This window comes from Columba livia, chromosome 1 (assembly GCF_036013475.1).
Source record: "Columba livia isolate bColLiv1 breed racing homer chromosome 1, bColLiv1.pat.W.v2, whole genome shotgun sequence".
NCBI classification, from domain to species: Eukaryota; Metazoa; Chordata; class Aves; order Columbiformes; family Columbidae; genus Columba; species Columba livia.
Window position 1 is genome coordinate 8,735,660 of NC_088602.1, and position 20,914 is coordinate 8,756,573.

Sequence of the window (20,914 nt, forward strand, 5' to 3'; positions counted from 1 at the left end):
CAATATGAAACAAGTTTAAAGTACTAGGAATGAGCAAAGTGACTACGTTCTGGGCAAAAGAAACAGCAGTCCAGTGTGTGAATAGGAGCCTGGGCTTCACCTCTGAGCTGTTTCCAAAGCGACTAGAAGTTCAATCATCTGTTCTCTGTTTAAATCCTTTCAAAATGGACATTTATGGAGTTTTACTAAATGGGCTCTTTCACAAATCCAGCTGGTTTCCATGGAAATTTTTATCTGCCAAATAAAACATCTCACTTCAAAATCACAGGAATTCAGAAAAAGTCCAAATTATTTCCATTCGAAAGTGCTTTTGTGGTATCTTAAGGTTTACATGCTTCAGGTACCTCATCTCCACACTTTCTGCTCCTTGGGCTGTGATCATTTCTCCCTGGATATCCCTTGGACAAGAGCTCATAAGATGCCTTATTTCTTGGCCTTGAAAGTAGAGTAGAAGTATAAGGAGCACACCGAAGAATATTTTGGGTTGAGGGCCAAATAATACGAACATTTTAGGAGGATTAAGAGAGGGAAACCAGTTCTGGTAAACTTGATCTTCTGAAAAAGGTGTACAGATTATTGCCATTATGAAACAAGTTGAGTTTATGCTATGTAAAGTTGCATTTCCTGACATACTGCTGTTGGAGATCTTTCAGTGGTTTTTCTGAATAAGTCCGTAGGTGTTAGAAGAGAGATGATGAAATCTGAGTGTGCTGAGGAGGTAAACAGTATTGTAAGTGTTAGGCTTGACCATAAATTTAAAAAAAATGTCATTTATAGACAAGAAAAACAACTGATATATTTATTTGTAGGTATACATACTCCCGTGTAAACAAGAGGGAATAAAGATAGTGGCTTTGATGTTACCAATTCCTTCTCAGAGTGAAAACTGTTGGTAGCTCCTTTCTGTGCTGAAAGTCTTACAACATCCACTGCACTAGGATGTTACACTGGAAATCCAGATTCAGATGGCTTAAAGCCAATGTGCCTACCAATGTGCCTACTGATATGCATATGCCAAATATTATTATTATTATATTTAATATTATCTCTTTGAGCATGCCAAAACACCCAATAGGAAAGGTTAGGCACAGAGGAGCTTTAGCTGTCCCAATCTGGATCCAAAAGCCGTAGCAGAATGATTTATACTTCTCTTATGTGTGAATAAAGGTCCAGATGTGCTGTCTGATAAGACAAATATTATTATAAGAGACTGGTAAAAAACATCTACCAGGAAAACCCATGTTTACCACTGGTGTAATTGTTTTAGTGGTTTAGAGTTTTAACTTCTGTGAAGAAATTAAAGAGTATTGCCGTGTCACTTATGCAGAATCCCTGTCGCAGTCTACCAAGAGTCTCTTGTCTCCTACTTAGAGACTTTTGCCTTTGATATCTCTCAATTTTTTTCTGGCTTAGCCAAGAGTGTCTGAAAAACAGCACAGCATGTTTCTCAGCTCCTCTTACCACATCCAAGGGAGGGCATGTTGTCTCCATTAGCTCTTCCATATCTGCAAAATGATATGGTGAGATGAGCTGTTGATACTGGGGCCTGAACAGCAGCCATTGAGTCACTAGTGCTTCATAAAATTGTCCTGGTACTTATTTTTTTGAAACATTGATTCTAATGCAAGTGAAAACAATGACTGCTGATTGCAGTTTACGCTTATACTGCATTCCCTCCTCAATCTCCTTACACTGTTTCTAAGTTTGAAAAGTCAATCGTATTTAAATTGCTTACATCAGTATAGTAAACAGAATGGCAATTACTGAGCACTCTGCTTTCTAACACATTAAGTGATTCATGGCTGCAGTAGGCAGTGTATTAAAATTCTGTTTGTGAAATTAAAAATATAATGGCTGGAAAACCAAATATGAGCTCAAAGGAAATTGTAAAACTCCCAAATAATTAATGGCTAACACCACAAAAGTGGTGGATAGTGCTAAAAAATAAAAAGATAGGCAAATTCATTAATAAAATAGGCTTTAGATTGTTTAACGGTCTAGCTTTCAAACTCTGCATAGGAAAGAATGCAGTGTTCAGTTTTCAATACCTATTTCCAGGGAAAATAATAGCATAGACACTTGTAAAGTCAGGTCTAGGTAGACACTAACAGGAATGACAAATTTTACACCAGGGCATGTAAACAAGGTGGGGTTAAAACATAGAAAGAGCAGGCAGAGGGCTAGGACTGCAGAAAGAACGGGTTGCAAAATAACCCCTCTGGCTGTTTTGCCCCTGTCAGAGCCTTGGAAAGCCATGGGGGATTCAGAGTGTCCCTTGTCTCCTTGGCCTGGCTCTCCAAGGCTCTCCTTTTCCTCTCCATTCCAGTTCTGCCCCTTCTCTCTGTCCCCCTCATTTCCATTGCAGGACTGACCTGGCCTTTCATCACTGGAGTAGAAAAGATAATTTTTTCCTGTATTTCAAAGGAGCCTTGAACTGGCTTTGTATATAAAACGCAGGTCCCTAATCTTGCGATGTGGTTATCAGAAAGAAGAGTTCTGTGAGGTTTTTTTTTTTTTTTCCAAGACCAAAGAGGTGCTTTCTCATATTTTCCTTGTTTCCCCACAGATTTTCACTCTCAGTTCATGGTCTGTTGTGGCAATGACAGCAGAAGAGGGCTTCTTGACCTCGAGGTTAAAGCATAAGATTGACAACCAGGCATCGTGGGTTCTTCTTAACTCTTCCACTTACATTTGCATTGCTTAACAAGGTTTTGGGGATTTTTTTTTTTGCCTTTTTTCTCTTGATTCTTCTACTGTTATGATATTTCAGACTACTTTGGTCCTTTATATGGTGTTGCTTATAAGATGAGGTGTGATGTAGCAAAGAGTAATGCAGCATGATAACAAGAACGTTGTGAATTTCCATGAGAGCCCTGTTCAGCACTCCCCATTCACTAAAGCGTCCCTGCTGAGTTCACTGGATCTTGAAGCCAGGGGGAGTTTGAGTGAGTAATGTGCAAAAACAGGCTCTTTGACTATGGCTTAATCCTGAAATGCGTTTTGTGACTTCAGTGGATGATGTGCATGTCCAACAATTGTCATATCAGTCCATTTTCATTTGTAAAGTACTTTGCGATGTGCTGGAGAACAAGGCTGTTATTCAAGCTTTAGTTTGCACTGCCATGAGTGAGCTGATTTTGTGTTTGGGCATAAGAAATGGTTGTGAGCGCCATGGTTAGAAATGCATTTTTGGGACAAGAAACCTGTGTTAAGTACAATTCCGTATTTTAAGAGTTTTAATTATGTTTGTGTATTCAGTTATTTGTGTACAATTTTCAAAAATCCTTCTATGACTTCAGGAAAATAGGACCCCTAAGTCTTTTTATTTTGTGCAACTTGGGATCCTAGGTCTCTTAGTTTAAACCATAGGATAGCCCAGGTGTTTTCCAGACAAAAATGAACAAAGTCTGGAAGCACAAGTAATGGTTCTATAGTGAGTTGACTTTTAATGCCTAAAGGTGCAATTTCAAGACCACAATGCATTGTTCAAAGTGATATAACTTACTTTATAAATATGTTTTTGAGAATTCATAATGAAACATACTTATAAAACAGATTTATTAATAGGTCTCTTAAATTATTCAATATTTGAAGTCAGATTTTTTGAGTGCCTTCTTCAATAGTGGTTGCCATATATTTTCCTTCAAAGAATTCCACAAAGAATTTTCCTTTTTAGAAAATGGAAGTAATGTTTTCATTGGGTCTGATGCCAAAGGCATACTGCCTCCTTTTTCATAGTGGCCATCATATTACAGTGTTCTGGGGCAGCTGTTTTCACATTTCCAATTCTTAAACACCCTTGGTTTTCTTTTCACTATATCCAGATCTGTAAACTTCCTAGATTTGTAAATCTTGCTTGAGGCTAAATATATATCCCTGTAATGTACTTTACCTTAAATTATTGATATGTATGTTCAATTGTAACTCTATCTTAATGCAGTTTTTGTCTGGGAATTATTATATAATGCTCTTTAAGAAGTCCTTAATTGCCTTTTGTGTAAGAAATTTAGATATTAAATAGTGAGATGAATTTCTAGAGTATTCTTTGTATTCTTACTGACTGGGGAGATTTACTTCATGTCTTCAACCAAGGTTGCTGGGGCTTCTGTAGCTCTCATTTATGGGGCAGTGTTTTATTGAATTTAGCATGTAGTATTTGTAGTGCTATAGTCCCTAGAAGGCACACTTAAAAACAGCAGTAAGGCACTGTAAAAACACCAATAATAAACAATCTGTGTGTCTCTGACAGCTGACAAAAAGCACTAAATAGGTAAAGACAGCCAAGTATCCAAAGGAAGCAGTGAGCTGAAGTTGGCCAACGTGGCAGGGTAGGAGCCCAGCTACATCAGGTTTTCCTGCAAGTAGCATAGATAAAGCATGAAGATTTGAAGAATGGTGAAAATATCCCCAAACTGTTCCTTCTAAGTGTTAGGAGATCACCAAAAGAGAGTAGGAGGGACCTGTCTGAGCCTGTGACAGGTCAATATCAGACCCCCAATGTCATGAGCCATGACCTGGGGTCCTCCAGATACTGCACGAAGTATCCAGAGGACTGTGTGCAGCCCTAATTATAGTAATTATTAGCATCGGGGTAGAGGTCTGGTGCAGAGAGGAGCTCAGGCCAGCCACCTGCACACTGGTGCTATTCTTCTGCAATGCTCCAGAGGGACGCCATTGCTTTTGTCAAGGCCGCAGGGCAGGTGGCAGAGGATTTCAAGGCCGCAGGAAGGTCTTACGGTGACAAATGTGACAAAATGTCATGTGTTGAATGTGTGTATGAAAAATATCATCAAGTGTAGTTCTCCAAGTCAATGACAGTCTTTCCTAGAGCCCACAGGGCCCATGAGAAGGGTTACGTGACTAAATGTGAGACATACAGGCACACATGCATGTAGCTCTTTCCCAGTTGTTATCCCTTGTCTCTCTGCATTTTACTGGCTTTTTCCTATAAACTGTTTGGTGCAATTTCTTTTTATGCTATGAAAACATTGGATCTTTCAAATCAAAATTGTAAAGGTTTTCATTGCAGCAGATAAACATTTTACAGTCATGGCTCATATTTGAATTTCATCATAACAGTGAAGAGAACAAATTTAAAAAGAGTCAACAAATGTGAATGTGACTTAACCTGATATAAACCCATTCCAGTGTCACTGCTGGCATTAACTCCAACCATACATCTCATCATTGTAGAGAGATGACATACAGATCACTTGTGCAAGCTGCAGTTTGGAGATTTACTGTAAGACTGCCAGGATCTCTTGATGGTGCTGTTATGTTTGATGGCTTGTCGTGCTTTTGGTCACAGGGAGGTTCTTTAAAATATGAATATAAAATTGAATTTAAAAAATAAACAATATTAATGCATAATATGAAATTATTGTTTAGGCTTTTAATAAGTGAAATAAAAACTAACTTTTCAAATTAAATAATCTAAAATTATTTGTAGCATGTTAAATGCATTCACACTGATTTCTGTCCTAACTGCGAGTTTTAAATGCACAATAATCAATATAGAATAAAGTACAAAACTGGTACTTCTACCTATTGTATTATATAATTGAAAAGCCTACAGTGTTAACATTCCTGTTATTTGTACAATATTTTTATTAATTTGTCCAAATAATTAAAATGCAGTTTTAACAATAGGATGACAATGAAAAACATATGAAAAATTATGTGTTCATGAATACAAGAGCAAGAAAAATATAGAGATAAAAAATATTTCATTTAGGTTTTGTTTGAAAATAATGAAGCAAATTATTTTATTGTCACTCTTTCAGTTTCACCAGCAGGCTCATTTTGTTTGAGGATCTTCTTGCATTTAGTATTCTAAAGCACAAAGATTTTCAACTTCAGCATGTTTCAGGTTATTCCCCTTAAATGTTTCCATTCAAATTTTAGTGTGACTTGCCAAGACATTTAACTGAGAATCCATCTCAGAAGAGATGGACAGAAGTTTTCGGTAGCTTCAAAGAAATTGATTTAGAAGCTTAGCAAAAGGAAAGACTTTTCTACAAGTTGTTTTGACAACTGAAAAATGCTGCTGAGAAGATATAATTCAATCTGACACTCTGGGACATTGTGTAGCTTCATCCAAAATGATGGGCATATGTGTCAACCAAAGTATGTTGTTTTCTTAATATTACTCAGATTTCTGAATAAGTTTGTCTGAAACAGTCAGATTTAATTACTTTCTTACATTGGTTAGTGCTAAACCGCTACCTTGCCGTACATCCCATCTCCCGCATGCATCTCACTTTGTGCTGCATGAATGAGCTAAGTAGGAAGAATAAACAACCATCTATGAAAAGTGGTTACAGATCTGCATTGGAAGAACTGAATTGTTTGGACCTTTTGAGAAATCTTTTGTTAAAGATCACTGTTCATTACTTTGTCTTTAGATCATTCCATTTCACAACATTATGGTAGAATCTTTTGGCCAGAAGGAGTTAGTGTCGTTTTAGTTTTTACACAAATGCGACCACTTTATCATAGCCCATGTAGGAGGATTGTGACAAAGGCCTTTGCAAAGCCACCCACAGACTGTGTCTCTGAAGGCCTCTTGAATCCAACAATCATCACATTAAGCTTTAGAGAAGAACTTAGAGGAATTTGTTAGCTAACATTAAAAATATATTCTTTTTCTCTCTTTGTTGCAAGAAATTTTTAAGACAGTGAATGGAATACGCAGTCATGGCCTTTCGTCTTGTAGAACTTGCAACGCTCTGTGTGGACATACATGACTGCTTAATATGTGTGTGCTTGTGTGAAATTTTTAAACTAACATACATGATCAAAGAAAGGCAAGTTGTTCTGAAGTCAGAGTTAATTATGACATAGTAGAGACAGAACAAGACAACATGTGTGTCATTTTGTCAATTAATATAATTAGCATTAAATGAAGTTGGGTTTTTTTTACTGTTTTTAACACTTCAGAAAAGAGTCTCAGCTCCTTGCAAGATCGAGCTCTACATGACTGTGGACAGGAGCTCCAGTACTTGGTTGCCATAACACCTTGACTCGTTCAATGCAGTTTTGTTGCAGTAAGACACAATTTGAGAGTGAGGCCTCTAATAAAATGTCAGCTCCTTGTATGTCTTAAGCACTGAAAATGCTTTTTCTCTGTGGCCATTTTCAGACTATCCAGGCAAATTTTAAATTTTAAACTTTTTTTTGGCATTAACACTGTATAGATGTAATTATATATGACTGTAGTCCTAGCTACATCTATACTAGCAAAAGACATGAAATATATCTAGTCTTAAACTGATACCAGGCTTGGACAGAGAGATACCTTTGCTAACAAACAATGGCCATGGTGTAGGCATTAGCTCAAACCACATGCCATTCAGCATTTTAAACACAGACAAACTATTTTAGCTTTATGAACATACATCAGCTGGTCTAAAAGCCGGAAAACAGTCCCTGGCCCAGTATCAAGGGTATGTATGGCCATGGGGCCCTCTCCTACAGACAAGGAATTGCACGAGTCATCTTAGTGGCAGGTAGACCCTAGTCAAGTTTGTATGATTTGCTATGGGTATAATCTTCTCCTAATAACTGAATAATAGCATTGGTGATGTTTCCAGTTCTGAACTTGAGATTTAAATCAATATTTACCTCCTGAAAAAAAAAAAAAAAAGAAAAAGCTTGGACAAAAAGCTGCCTTCTGTGGTTATTGTTTTCTCACATCCATTCCTTATGGTCTCTGCTTTCTTTATGTCCCCCTCTGTCACTGATTTGTTTTTGATATTTGGTGTTTTCGAGTTTCTGTTCACTGACCTATCGTTCTTTTAAAACAATTGCTTCTTACAGTGCCTCACATTTAAGAAGCAATCAAAAAATCATGACGTAAAAAATAACTTTTATTCTAAAGAACACTTGGTATTTATCAAACCATTGTGCTTTACAAAATCCAATTAATTTTCCCAGTGTGATTCCTTTCAGCCAAAGTAAGCAAAGAGTACAGAATAATCATTTTACTTATTGACCAGAAGCTGACTAATTCACTGGCTGTTTCTCATGCTTTTACCAACATTTCCTCTTGTTTGGGTTGTGGGTGCTACAATGGATGTTTGTTTGCCTGTAAGTGAATGTTTCTAGCAGCTTTGGTTTCATAATTTTATAAAACAATTTAAATGTCAGAGCATACTTGAACTGACATTCCATATATAAACTCAGATTTATTTTTTTTTCTGTCAGTATTAGCTTGCAGATTACTTTGAAAAGAAATTTAATACTGGTTATCAAGATGAGATCAATATCACATGTCATAAGAACTTTGTTTCTAGATCCCATATGGCAGGTCTTTATTTTCTTCCTCTTCCCTCTCCAGTTTTCATTTCCTTCCATTTTATATTTTATCTTGATTTTACAGTGATTTGTAAAATGATGGATTTGTAATATGTCTTAGGTATAGTGCTTATTATATTGGGTTAAGCCTATCTTTTGTTATTTAAATCTGGAGGATTTTGCTCTTAGGAATAAATCATCTGAGTTCTTTAATGGACTTTTTATAAATACTACAGCCTTCTCTGATGATCCTTGAGACAAAGCTGTTCTTAATTTTTAAATTAGGTTTGATTATCCTCAGTTTAATTGAAAGTGGAATCTAAAGGAAACTGCAGAAATGTCAAGAATTTGACAGAACTGATCCAAAGCAACTTTGGTTCTGAGCACAGCCCAGACAGGAGACACATCAGAGAACTGCAGTGGCCTTTAGGAGTCTCGCTCAAGTACCAGTGAACCCTGGCTATTCACAGCTTTGGTTCTACATTAAATTCATTTTCTTGTTCTGTGGCCTGTGCTGCTGCATCTTGTTTATTTTAATTCTGTTCAGGTTCAATTTTACACTTCCTGTCATTACTTCTAAAATGTTCTATTTTATTCTTCTTGTGTTGGGACTCATTTTAGTCATTTAGACCCATTGGCAACTACCTGACCACTTTTATGGAAGTTGCTTTATCCATGCATCATTTTACTTCATTTCAAGCCACAACCTCTGTTCTGTACTATAGTTGAAGCAAGAACTGGTTTCTCCCCAGTGATCCTTTATAATTTTCTGTATAAATAAGCGATCTTGTTATGCTTTCAGATATCTTCCTTCATGTATTGCTTCTGTTTATTGTCTCTATCCTTGAGTCTAACTAGTTCACATTCTCTATTACTCTTAATTTATTTGTTTTCCCCACAGTCCTCTAAGAGGATTCTATTTTGTCTTTTTATTATTACTTGTAATGAGAAAGTAGAAACTGGTTGAAAACTTTTCAGTGGAGTAGGTTTTATTAGAAAATGTCAATTGTGCAGAATTGGCTTTTTGAAAACTCTATATGGCAACTCGAAATGAGAAATATTGCTTTTACATGTGGGAGTTGGAGTTTATGTCTCCCAATTTCCTTATTCCCATACCATCTCTCTCTCTACACAGAGTAGTCTGTTCCTGGAGACCATCCAATTCAAGTTGCTTCAGCAGTTTCAGGATCAAGCCTGACAGTGAAAAAACAAAAGAGTTGTTGTTTTGGGGTGGGGTTTTTTTGGTAGTTTAGTTTCAATTCCAAATCAAGAGGAGTTTTCCCTCCCAAATTCAAGTTTTTTTCTTAAGATGGAGACCACGTTTCTGGTTCTGCAAACCTCTCCATCCTGGCGCTTTATACAAGCATAATATGGCTGGGGCAGAGCTCAGCAGTTCCTGCTCTCTCCAATCCACTGAAAGAGCGTGCGTTGCACTGGGTGCTGACGGAGAGCCCTTCTGACCAAGGAACTGTAATTTATACCCCATATTATCTCCGGACACCTAATCTCAGGGTATATTTCTGTCGTATGTAATCTCTGTGCCTCAGCCCCTCCTCAACCACAGACATACCTCACCTCCCTACTTCAACATCTTTTCATTTTTCCTGCTTTGGCACAGTCCTTTACCATATGTTTGTGTTTCACCAGCTGTCTTATAGTTTAACTTCTTTCTTCTGCTCTGCCTATTGATTCTTCTGTTAAGATGTATCCCAACAGACTGCATCTGCTCCCAAAGGGCTTCCTAATACCTTGCAAATCTCAGGTCCTCTCCAAACACATCAGCTTGGGAGCCACTCATTCAGAACAGCGCTGCTTTGGCGGAGGATGAACCTGCTGAACTATCCGTTCCAGCTCTCAGCTGTTTGTGCCCAAGGTCTGTGGCCCCAGTGTGTGACTGGCTTTCCTCCCTGACACAAAGAGTGACATTAGTTTTGTTTCTGAACATACCAACTCAAAGGTCTACTGAAAGCTAATTTAGTTCAGGATGAATTTGACCTCAAGAGACACTCTGAGCTGATTCTCAACACCTTCACCATGTGGAGCTTGCTCCTTTTTTAATATACTACCTCTCCAATACTAAGTTTCCTGAGTGCTTTGCCTACACACCACTATAGCTGTTTAATGGCATTGTTTAAATGTTGTACTGCCCGTTGTTGGCTCCGCACTGTATAAACAAATGTTGTAGGGCCATCCCAGCCCCTATGGTCTGACAGCCCCACACCTGGGTACGCTGCCAGGGATGGAGGAAGGATGAGTAAAGCCAGAGCAACAGGCAGCAGCACAGGCTGGATTTAATGAGTCAGAGGTTGTCGCACCCGCTAGGCACTGAAAAAATAATAGCTAAAAAAAAAATAAAATAAAGAAGACTTCAGTTGAAATCACATAGCAATTAAATGTATGTCCTGTGTTCAAATTGCCTGACCCACAAAGCACGTGCCTGAGGACAGGTTTACTCCTATGAGCTTAGCAGGTGCAAAGAGCCCAAAGTGATCTCTGTGAAAAGACATTATTGTCTTCAGCACTCCTTCAGAGCTTTTCTGGTTTTAAATTTCTAGCTGAGGCTCAGCTGGAGTCCTATTGATTGGCATCTGTCACACGTGTTGACACAATATGTCTCACAAGTGTTATTAGTCATTGTTTTTTCCACCAGAGACTTTCTTCTGCTGTAGGCTACAAGTCTGCCTTCACAACAGAGATTTTGTGCTGCTTATTTTCTGCCTTTTACAGCACAAGTAACATACAAAATAATAAAGACTGTAAGGAGGAGAAAGTAGCAAATGAATAAGGATTCAAAGCAGGTTTCAAGGCAGTTTTTGATGACTGCACTGTCCGCTCCTCCTAGGCTCCATCCAGTTCACTATCTTTTCTGCAGCTGTTGTTCCATAGTGCAGCAGTGCTGCATCTCATTTGGCTGCTGCAACTGATGCTTATTTCATTCTGCTGAGGCCCTCAAATGCAAGAATTATTTTGAAGAAAGAATATATGTTTTTTTTCTCTTTCTGAGATGAGTCAGATTTTTCTCCTCAACAACCAAGACTCCAACTGTCTAAATCTTTCATATTTCATTTTTTTTTTTCAAAACCCACAGGCTTTTCCATTCTATGGGTGGGTCACAATTTCCTGGGAAGACTCAATGTTGTAAGCAAATCAATTTCTGAAGCAGAAACTGCGTGATGAAAGCCTTTATCTTTCCATCTGTGGGGCAGAGGGAGCAGAGGTGCCTGCCCTCCTGCCAACCCCCTGGCCTTCAGCATCACCAGGAGCATGGTACCACTCCTTCCCTCTGCATCAGGGTTGAATCACCCCTTTGCTCCCAAGATCAGTTTTTCAAGTGTTGTCCAGCCCCAAGAAGCCAACATAGCAGTTACATCCAGAAACATGATAAATCACATCATTCATAAACTGACCATTTGGGGAAATAAGCCATTTGGGGTGGTGGGAAGCGTTGCAGTGGCTGTCTGCATAGATGTTTTGTTAGGATCACACACATCTCAGGATGTGTTTGTTTATCGGGAAGGAACAAGCACATTGGTATGAGCAGGGAATGGTTTTTTTTTATTCTGCAATGGGGAGTTTTTATCAACTGCAAATTTTTTTTAACCGGTTCTGAATGTTAACATAGAGATTCTGCTTTTTAAAATCTCCATTGCAATTTATGCAATCAATCTACAGTTCATGTAACAGAACTATATGAGCGCTCGGCTAGTATCAGCAGAGGAAGGTTACCCCGCCCCGTAGGGAGCAGCTGATTAGTCCAGGTCCAAAAGACAGCTCACCTACTGCAAAAAGTGGGAGCATCACAGCAGCAAAGCCTAATAACAGGGTGGAGGTACCTGCTATTTTGACAGCCAGAGCACTGGCCAAGGCAAAGGAGCTGTAAGATGGGGATGTTGCACTGACTCACCTGTCTCTGTGACACTGCAGAACTAGAGGCAAGTGATGATGGTGGGCTGAAGGTGGGCCTCTTAACTTTACTGTCAAAATGATAATAAGACATCAACTATGTCAGCAGACACCATTCAGAAGCAAAAACTAGTCCAGCTCCCAATCCAGATATCTCCTCTCAAAACTTACAGAGCCTTATGAACAGCACTGATAAGTGGAAAACAGTGCAAGATGCTGTCAGGAAGTTTTATTATTTTCCCATGGGCACACAAAAGATTTTCATTACAGCTTTGCACTTGGGCTAGCAAGAGCTCTCATCTGGCATCTTGAAAACCTCTATAGATGGGTCGAGAGATTTACAGGAGACCCTTCTAACTAGACTAAACTTAATGTTTTCTGATATTACAGCATGGTAGCTCTGTTAGAAGTAGGAATTATGGAATTACAAGGGAAAGAGTGTGATGGCTTGAATATGCGAGTGCCTTTAGGTCATGATCATACCTGACATTTCAAACTGGGGCAAAATCACTCTTAACTAAGTACTGTTGTCCATGCAAAGTAAAAAAAAGCACAGCAATGGGGTAATGAAAAATACTTAGTCACAACAGAGGTTTTACTATTGTTTATATGCAAGGAAAATATATAACTACCTACTAAATGTTTGAACAGTATTTTATTATGGATAATGCATACAATTTGTCATATAGATGTCCTTTAAAACGAAGGGTGAAACGAAACAGAACAGAAAGCAAAATGTGAAAGAAAAATCTTTTGAAGGTTGCACAAGGTTGTGGCCGGCAGATGTTATGTCATACATTTTCTGTGCATATTTTTTATCTAGTTGAATGAAACAAAGACTCTTCTTGACAGAAAAGGACCCCAGGGTGCCGATCCCATGTACCAGCCAAGACAAAGAGCCAAAATGTGGAAGAGATTCTGGGGAAAGAGTCGTGTAATTTTCTTTACTGTTTTTAAAATACAGGAAGCACTCGTGAATGTAGGGACCATGAGGAGATCTCCTTAACACAATTAGAGCTCGTCTTATGTGTGAGTTTTATTTCAGGAGTGGGACGCGGATCCATCTCTCTCCACTTCTGCTGCAGCTGTGGACGGGATCTGTAGGTTTGTAGTGCTTGTCCTCATTGTGGGGCAGATGTATCAAAGAGAGCAGCCCAGGAACCTGTCACATATGTCAGATCAGGCCATATCTGCATGCTTGTTCGGTGGCGTTTTGTTTGGTTTTGATTAATATGTAGGGGCCAGTGAGTCTGTTTTTTTATGCTAGAAAGCTCTTTCAGATTCTCTCCTGGCACATTTATTGTTCCTGGAACTTGCATGCCCTCCTTGCAGGGCAACGCTCTCTGTTGGGTGGGGTGTGTGTAAGGTAAAATCAGATAAAAAGGCAATAAGGCTGAGGGAGCTGGGTCACTTTAGCTTGGAGAAGAGGAGACTGAGGGGTGACCTCATTAATGTTATATAAAGGGTGAGTGCCTCGAGGATGGAGCCAGGCTCTTCTCAGTGACAACCAATGGTAGGACAAGGGGTCATGGGATCAAACTGGAACACAAGAGGTTCCACTTAAATTTGAGAAGAAACTTCTTCTCAGTAAGGTTAACAGACACTGGAACAGGCTGCCCAGGGGGGTTGTGGAGTCTCCTTCTCTGCAGACATTCAAAACCCGCCTGGACACCTTCCTGTGTAACCTCATCTGGGTGTTCCTGCTCCGGCAGGGGGATTGGACTGGATGAGCTTTTGAGGTCCCTTCCGATCCCTGTGATTCTGTGTTTCTGTGAAGGCTGGAAAATTTTGAAAGGTATTCAAGAGGATTGCATATGAATTATGTTTGGTCAGAGTCCAGAGGATAAGAAGATTGCAAGAGGACTTTAAGACTGGACAATTGCAGTCAATTTTTTGATAGTTATTCCATTTCAGTAAGGAAGAAACACCAATGATCCAGCAGCCATTTTCTGTACACTAGCAATGTTTCCATTTATTTTAGAAACTAAACACACAGATAAATCATGGTGGTATTTTTAAGTCTTTTATTAAAGGTTTCCACTAGACTTAATAATTTATTGTTTTTCTATATTGTGCAACATGCTCACAAGACATTTCTCCTCCAAACCTAATCTTAGAAACACTTTATTATTTTTACCTCTGTTCCTAGATTATGGAAGGTTTTTTCATGCTCCTTTTCTGTTGATGTGAATTCAAAAAATTATCTGGGCAATGAAGGCAATAGGTGATATGCTGATCAGAGTCTCAAAAAATGCCTTGATTTTCTTCTGTATCACTGTACATTACTTTGCCTTTCTTGATGTGCCCAATGAACTGAAGGGATTAAAATTATTAAATACATGAGAGCAGAAATGGGTTTTCATAATTCCATGAATAATTTAAGGCAAATATCCTGACATAAAATAAGTAGACTCAGAATTGAACTTCTTACAATATTGCAATTTACAAAGGGAAATGTTCTTCCGTACTGTCTTTCAGACATCTTGATATACCCAGGCTTCCAACAGAGCATGAACTGTTCTTTGTCTATAAAATTTCACTTTCTGTGCTGTATTTTCCTAATTTATTTTATCTTGTGTGGGTCACTTTGTCTTGATTAACTTGTGCTTGACATCTTGTCTTCAGCTGTTTTTTCTATGCAGACAAAATCATTATTTACATGAGCAGGTAAATATTTCTCGTCATAGACATGTTGTTCATATTCAGCCTCTCATCTATTCTGAATACTAATATTGGTTGCGTACATTCTTGAATTTTTGGATAGCGACTTAAAAGAGGAGTTTAAGAGGCACTTGCTTATTCTAAGCAATATTTGGGAGCATATGTGATCCTCAGACATTTTAAGAAGAAAACTAACCCTTCTAATACAATTAAAGTAATTCTTATTGTATTTGAGCATCATATCTATCATGGTATACGAAAAAAATGGCATCATAAATTAGTAAATAACAGCTGCCTTACTAGCAAAAAAACTTAACCCCAAGGTACACTGATGTCCCTAAAAGAAGTTCTTAAATTTGTGGTTGTATCAAGCGAACAAATTTCCAAAGACAGAGATAAGAGCAGAAGAGAAGTTATCCCTTATTTGTCCTTTCTCTTGCAGTGTATGCTCTGGGTTATAATACAACTCTCCTTCAATATCTCAACATCCTTACTACAAATAGAAGAGGAACCTTTCAAGAAAAAAACTATTATGTTAGGAGAGGAAAGGGAGATTCATCATAACTAAAGAAAAGGCAGCTGAAATTTCATAACAAATATTTTAAAATAGATTTATTTTTTTTTCAGGAATGTAATGCACAGTTATGATTGAAGACTGTGACCCCCCAGATACTCTTTTTGTTCCTTTCCGAAGTGTAGTTACTATAGTCCAGCAGGGCATGTTTTGGACTATTTTGATGAGTGTTTGAAAGTAGGGGGTGGAAAAATCAAACAAATAGTTGTTTCATGATTAAGCAAGCACTCCCAAATTATGCAACTCTTCTACAGCAGCAATACAGTAAAGAGCTAAATGCAAACAAAATAATTTGAAGAAAAGTAGCTGGAGATTGATGCTGGCAGTGTGACAGAATAAATTTAACAACATGGAAGAGGAAAATAGATCTGAAAAATTAAAGTTGGTTAAAAACCAAAATTGTGTGTTATAAAAAGACGCCAACAACCTAGAAAGTTTTCTAGAGATGGTAATGACAATTTGTTTAAAAATAGGGAGGAACACTGCACTTAACTGATTTGGGGTTTGTTTTTTGTTTGTTTTTTCCTATAACACTAAATAAAACAAATGTACAGTAGAACCCAATGTTCATTTTCCATGTGTGAAAAGATAGAAGGAAATTAGCAACCAAGCAGAATCAATAAGAAACAAGAGAATGGTGAATGGTTATTCAACTCCAAAACTAAGCAAAGTTTATCCTTACAAATCTAAGAAAAGAGACCAATTAGGTATGTTTTTTGAAATCAGAAAGAAACCTCTCGGAAAGATGGAGAGATTTCTCAGTGCCATAGCTAAAATCTTGGTACGAATTTTGGTAAACATGCCAAATCTTCAGCTTCAATCACCTGAATATTAAGAAAGGGAGAAAAAAGCTCAGTGGTACAAAGAGCAAAGTAACTTCATAAGTAAAATGCTAATTAGAGACTACAATTTGTTTAATTGAAAATAATTATTCACAAAACTGAGATTTTGCTGAATGCAATAATTTTGTTGGAGTAGCAGCAGAGCGACTGGATAGTGACATTTGGGAATACGATAATCTCTGGATCCTTTACAAAATCAAAACATTATATGTATGTGTAAGGGAAAGGATGAAGTGCCTGGACAGGAGAGACAAGAGAGAGTAAACAGTGAGGGAATTTTAGGTTGTACAGTATTCATCCCCACAAGCAAAACGTTTGGTGCTTTAGTGAAAAGATTAAAAACAAATGTAGGGAACCATTCAAATATAGTACAGAAGCAGAAAAGAGCTGAGGAATACTTCAAAACAGGAAAGATGACATTTGCAAGAAGGGCAATATGGAATGAGTGGCAGTCATTCAACAAACTTTGAAAGAAAATTGCCTCAGTTATTTTCTCTATATATTTATTTGATTTGTTTTCAAATGTGGCAGAATAAAGGAAGGGAGTTTCTCATTTAGAGTCTCAGCTACACACAAAACACCAACAGAAACTGTCATCTCACATGGGTCTTATACTCCTAAGTACCAGCATGGTCTGCAGAAGATACCTACTGAGCCTAGCTCCCTTCAACTGGATAATAGTTCATTAATTATTTATGATAACCAGTTATTAACCTAACAATTGTTTTTGCCAGCAGCTCATTTAGAATATGTGGAAATTTATGTTCTTTTTTCCACTCACTTTGCAGCCTGGTCAAAGGAAGGATGTTGGACACGGAATGTGGAAGGGCTTTGGGGCTTCCTCTATCGGATATTGTAATGACAGCAAAGGCCTAAGACCAGCAAAGAAAATTAATGCTTTTCTTTCCAGGCTCATGTATTGGTAGTAGATAAAAATTGTTATTAAAAATGCTGTAGTTTTTCTTCAGTATGAAAAACGAATGTTTTAGTGACCTTAATTCGTGCATTTCTGAGAACATCCAAGCAAGAGAATGCCTGTAACAGGAAAGACTAAAGGCATCTTTAGACTAATATCCTGTCTTTGGTATTGATCAACTACATGTACAGGAGTGAAAAGACAGAGCAATTTCTGTAGTTTTAAAAAGATTTTATAGAGCAGATCTAATTGACCTAATTGAGTTAGCTGTGGCTGTGTTCTGCTGATTCTTCTGTTCCCGTTATTGGGATATCTTATTAATCCTCCTTAAGTCTCACATTGATAAATTTCCTTTTGTTGTGAAAAGAACAAACCAGAAGATAAATGTATTAACTGGACAAAGACTGAAAACTGTCCAGCTGACTAGAGATCCTGTTCCCTTCTGTTCCAACAAATACTCCTACCGATCCATTGTTTTATTCTCCTGCTGTAAACTCAGGGTTGTTTGTTCTATTCAGTCATGCGACAGATAACCTTGTCCAGTCATCTTTCATAAGATAACAGCATGTCTCTCATAATACAAACACACGCCTCAGCTAATGCAAATATTTCATCAAATGGTCTGCACCTGACTGATTCAGTTCCTACCATTGTACTGTATCAGTTAATTGTCCCACCTTATTCACTTCTGTCAATCTGTAGAGTAGATCTTCTGTAAATAGCAGAATCATTCCTGGGATTCACTTGTAGGGTAGCAGCTGTGCCTCCACCTTCTCACCACACCAAATTTTAATGGCACAGGAGCTGTGTGTTCTGAAACTGAAACTAATGGACTGACTGTATTTAAAACTCCTTTATTTTAATGATTTTCTTTGTTACTGAGGTAGCAGGAGCAAGCTCACTAAAGCAGGCAGGAATATCTCTGCAGTGTTGAACAGCTCAGGCACCGTCTCTGTCCTACCCAGTGTTTCATCTGGCAGGTGCCTGCAGCTTCTCCTTGTGCCATCTGCACACTCAGGCTGCTCAAAACCAAAATGAATATGTTCTGCTCGTCTGTTTTACTCAGAGGAGGATGCACTTCAAAGATAAAACCTGATTTCACAATAGTAACATGATGGGAAAGTAGGTTGGAGCTTCCTGTTCTATAGTGTCCTTGGTCACTACTATCCCTTCCTCCTCTTACATAGACCATAGTTTATTACCCTGACTGATTAATAATTCATCAGACCAGTGGAAAGAACCAAGTTCAAAAAAAAAAAGGAAAGTGGGTGGTGGAGGATTTATGTAACAAAAATGATTTCACAAAATTAGTTTAGTGCAAAAACAGTTGAGTCAGCATCACTGAAGGAGCAATAACATGTGAGAGGATGTAGAAAGTAAAGGCAGAAATCTCCTGTGCTGCTGTAAAGGAGCTCAGAGGTAGAATTACATTCTGCAATGTTGCCACGGGAATGAGATCTGGGAGCTGAAAGGGTTATGCTGCCTCTCTAAAGCCCTGAAACACCCTCCTGAGATGCTGTGATGCAGTCTCAGGAACTGGAAAAGATCAGAGGCTTTAAAAACAGAAAGGGCATCCTATGTAGCTGATCTTCCTACCAGTGAAATGTGGGGCTTAATATTTTATTTGCTGCGCATTTCTACTCTGAGGATAGCAATGTCCCAGACATAGGGTTTCTATCTAGTTCCCTTTAACAATTTTACATTACAAACAATCCCAGCTTTAGCCCCAATTACCCATGATTGCCTTATGTTTCCTTTACACTATTTAGTCAAGTTTTATCCTCTCTTTTTGTACATTTTCAAATCAGGCTGCAATGACAGTTATCATGACCATGCTTGGATGTCACATAGGCAAACAGTCTACACTATCTAGCATCTGTAATTTTTCTGCAAAAAGACAATGAACCCTTGTAATTCACTCTTTTTGTTCATCTCCAATGTCCCAACATCTTTGTACCCCAGATTGCATTATATTTCTCATCTATCCTGCCAGAGCAGACCTGGAAATTCAACATTGATCAATACATAGTTCAACAAGATTGGCAGTGAGTTTAAAACACTGAAAGCCTATAGTTCTTGTATTGAGCAAGAGAGTTCAATGTGCCTTTTATTCTATTCTTTATGTCTCTATCCTTGTGCTCATAACAGTATTAGGATCGCAGAAAAGATCCTGTTCCCCTGTGGTGCCTCCTGGGGTAGAGAGGGTCAATTCTGGGCTGCTCAGTGGTGATTTCTCAGCTGGTTACATTCTGACACCCTGATCTAGGATGGAGGCCTGGTGGTAAAACACAGCTTGCCCTGGTTAGCTCTAACAAGAGGAATCTTTCCTGAGGAATTAGGAAGATGCTTACAAGGGTTGCAAGCTATCGATTACAGGAACTCTTTCCACAAGTTATGATACCTGGAATATTCTGCTGAAACCTTTCCATCCCATTTCTACAGCCCTTTTGCTATCATAGAACTCCTTTGATCTAAAACATGCATAACCCAAAATATATGATCACAGAATCATAGAATAGCTTGGGTTGGAAGGGACCTTCAAAGCTCATCCAGTGCCACCCCTGCCATGAGCAGGGACATCTTCACCCAGATCAGGTTGCTCAGAGCCCTGTGAAGCCTGGCCTGGGATGTCTCCAGGGATGGGGCATCCACCACCTCTCTGGCCAACCTGGGACAGGGTTTCACCACCCTCAGTGTAAAATATTTCTTCTTCATGTCTAACCTGAACCTCCCCTCTTTTAGTTTAAACCTATTACCGCTTGTCCTGTAGTAACACGCCTTTCTAAAAAGTCTGTTCCCATCTTACAGGCCCCTTCTAAGTACTGAAAGGCCGCAATAAGGTCTCCCCAGAACCTTCTCTTCTCCAGGCTGAACAACCCCAACTCTCTCAGCCTGTCCTGATAGGAGAGATCCAAACCCACTGCAATGAGCAGTGAGATCTTCAACTAATGAGCCAACTGCATGGTCATCTTGTAATGGAGATATTGTGGTTTGTGGGACTGAGCAAGCAGGTGTACAGTGTCACCAAGATGTCCTCGGAATAATTTGGAATCATCAAACTCAACCTTCAGAAAGTGAATTAGAAAGCTCTGTTTTGGCTGTATAGTAAAGCAAGGAAACCAGACAAAAATAAAGCTACTGGTACTATGAATGCGCATCTCGTCTCAAACAGGAAGACTCAGTATTACCTTTCAAAGTGCCATAAACTGACAGACAATAGAGTTCTTGGAGAAAAAGCCATGCAATAAGTGTGAAAAGAGGCCTCCTAGAAAACTAAACCTGCAAGATTCAGATGCTGCCTTCACTTGCACCTAGCGGTCACAGAGTCAGGCAAACAAAATCGGATGGAATGACATAGAATTTTCAAATCTGGGCTTTCTTAAACCAAAACAAGAAATTCATTCCCTGACTGTGGATCTTTTCTGAAAATATCCAGCATCCAACCTTCACAAACCAATACTAAAGAGAGTTAAATGTCATCATAAATTATATCTCGCATTGAGAATTTTCCCTGTATACTGTATCCCATATGTAGATGTTTTTTCCCTCCATATGGGCAGGAAAATCCTCAACTGCAGTAAGCAGAGCTCTTTACTAAATCATCAGCTGAAACACAGGACTCCAGCTGGTTGAAGCTCAACTTATGAGCTCCAGCAACTCATGAGACAGGGGAAATTTGTGCATGACCATGGAAGCAAACAAGAATTAAAGAGAACAAATGTG

The 20,914-nt window shown here is 38.6% G+C and overlaps 1 protein-coding gene across 36 annotated transcripts in view; it reads left to right on the forward strand.

Moving 5' to 3' along the window:
• Window positions 1-20,914, forward strand: part of DLG2 (discs large MAGUK scaffold protein 2) — a 1,055,145-nt gene that overhangs the window by 853,940 nt on the left and 180,291 nt on the right. The window contains exon 13 of one of the 36 annotated variants that reach the window (XM_065049789.1): window positions 2,567-4,030. The exons of the other annotated variants lie outside the window; for them this stretch is intronic. Within the exon in view, the coding sequence (XP_064905861.1) occupies window positions 2,567-2,643 (77 nt within the window). The 3' untranslated portion in view covers window positions 2,644-4,030. Of the gene's footprint in view, window positions 1-2,566; window positions 4,031-20,914 lie in introns of those variants that run through there. 36 annotated transcript variants of the gene reach the window in all.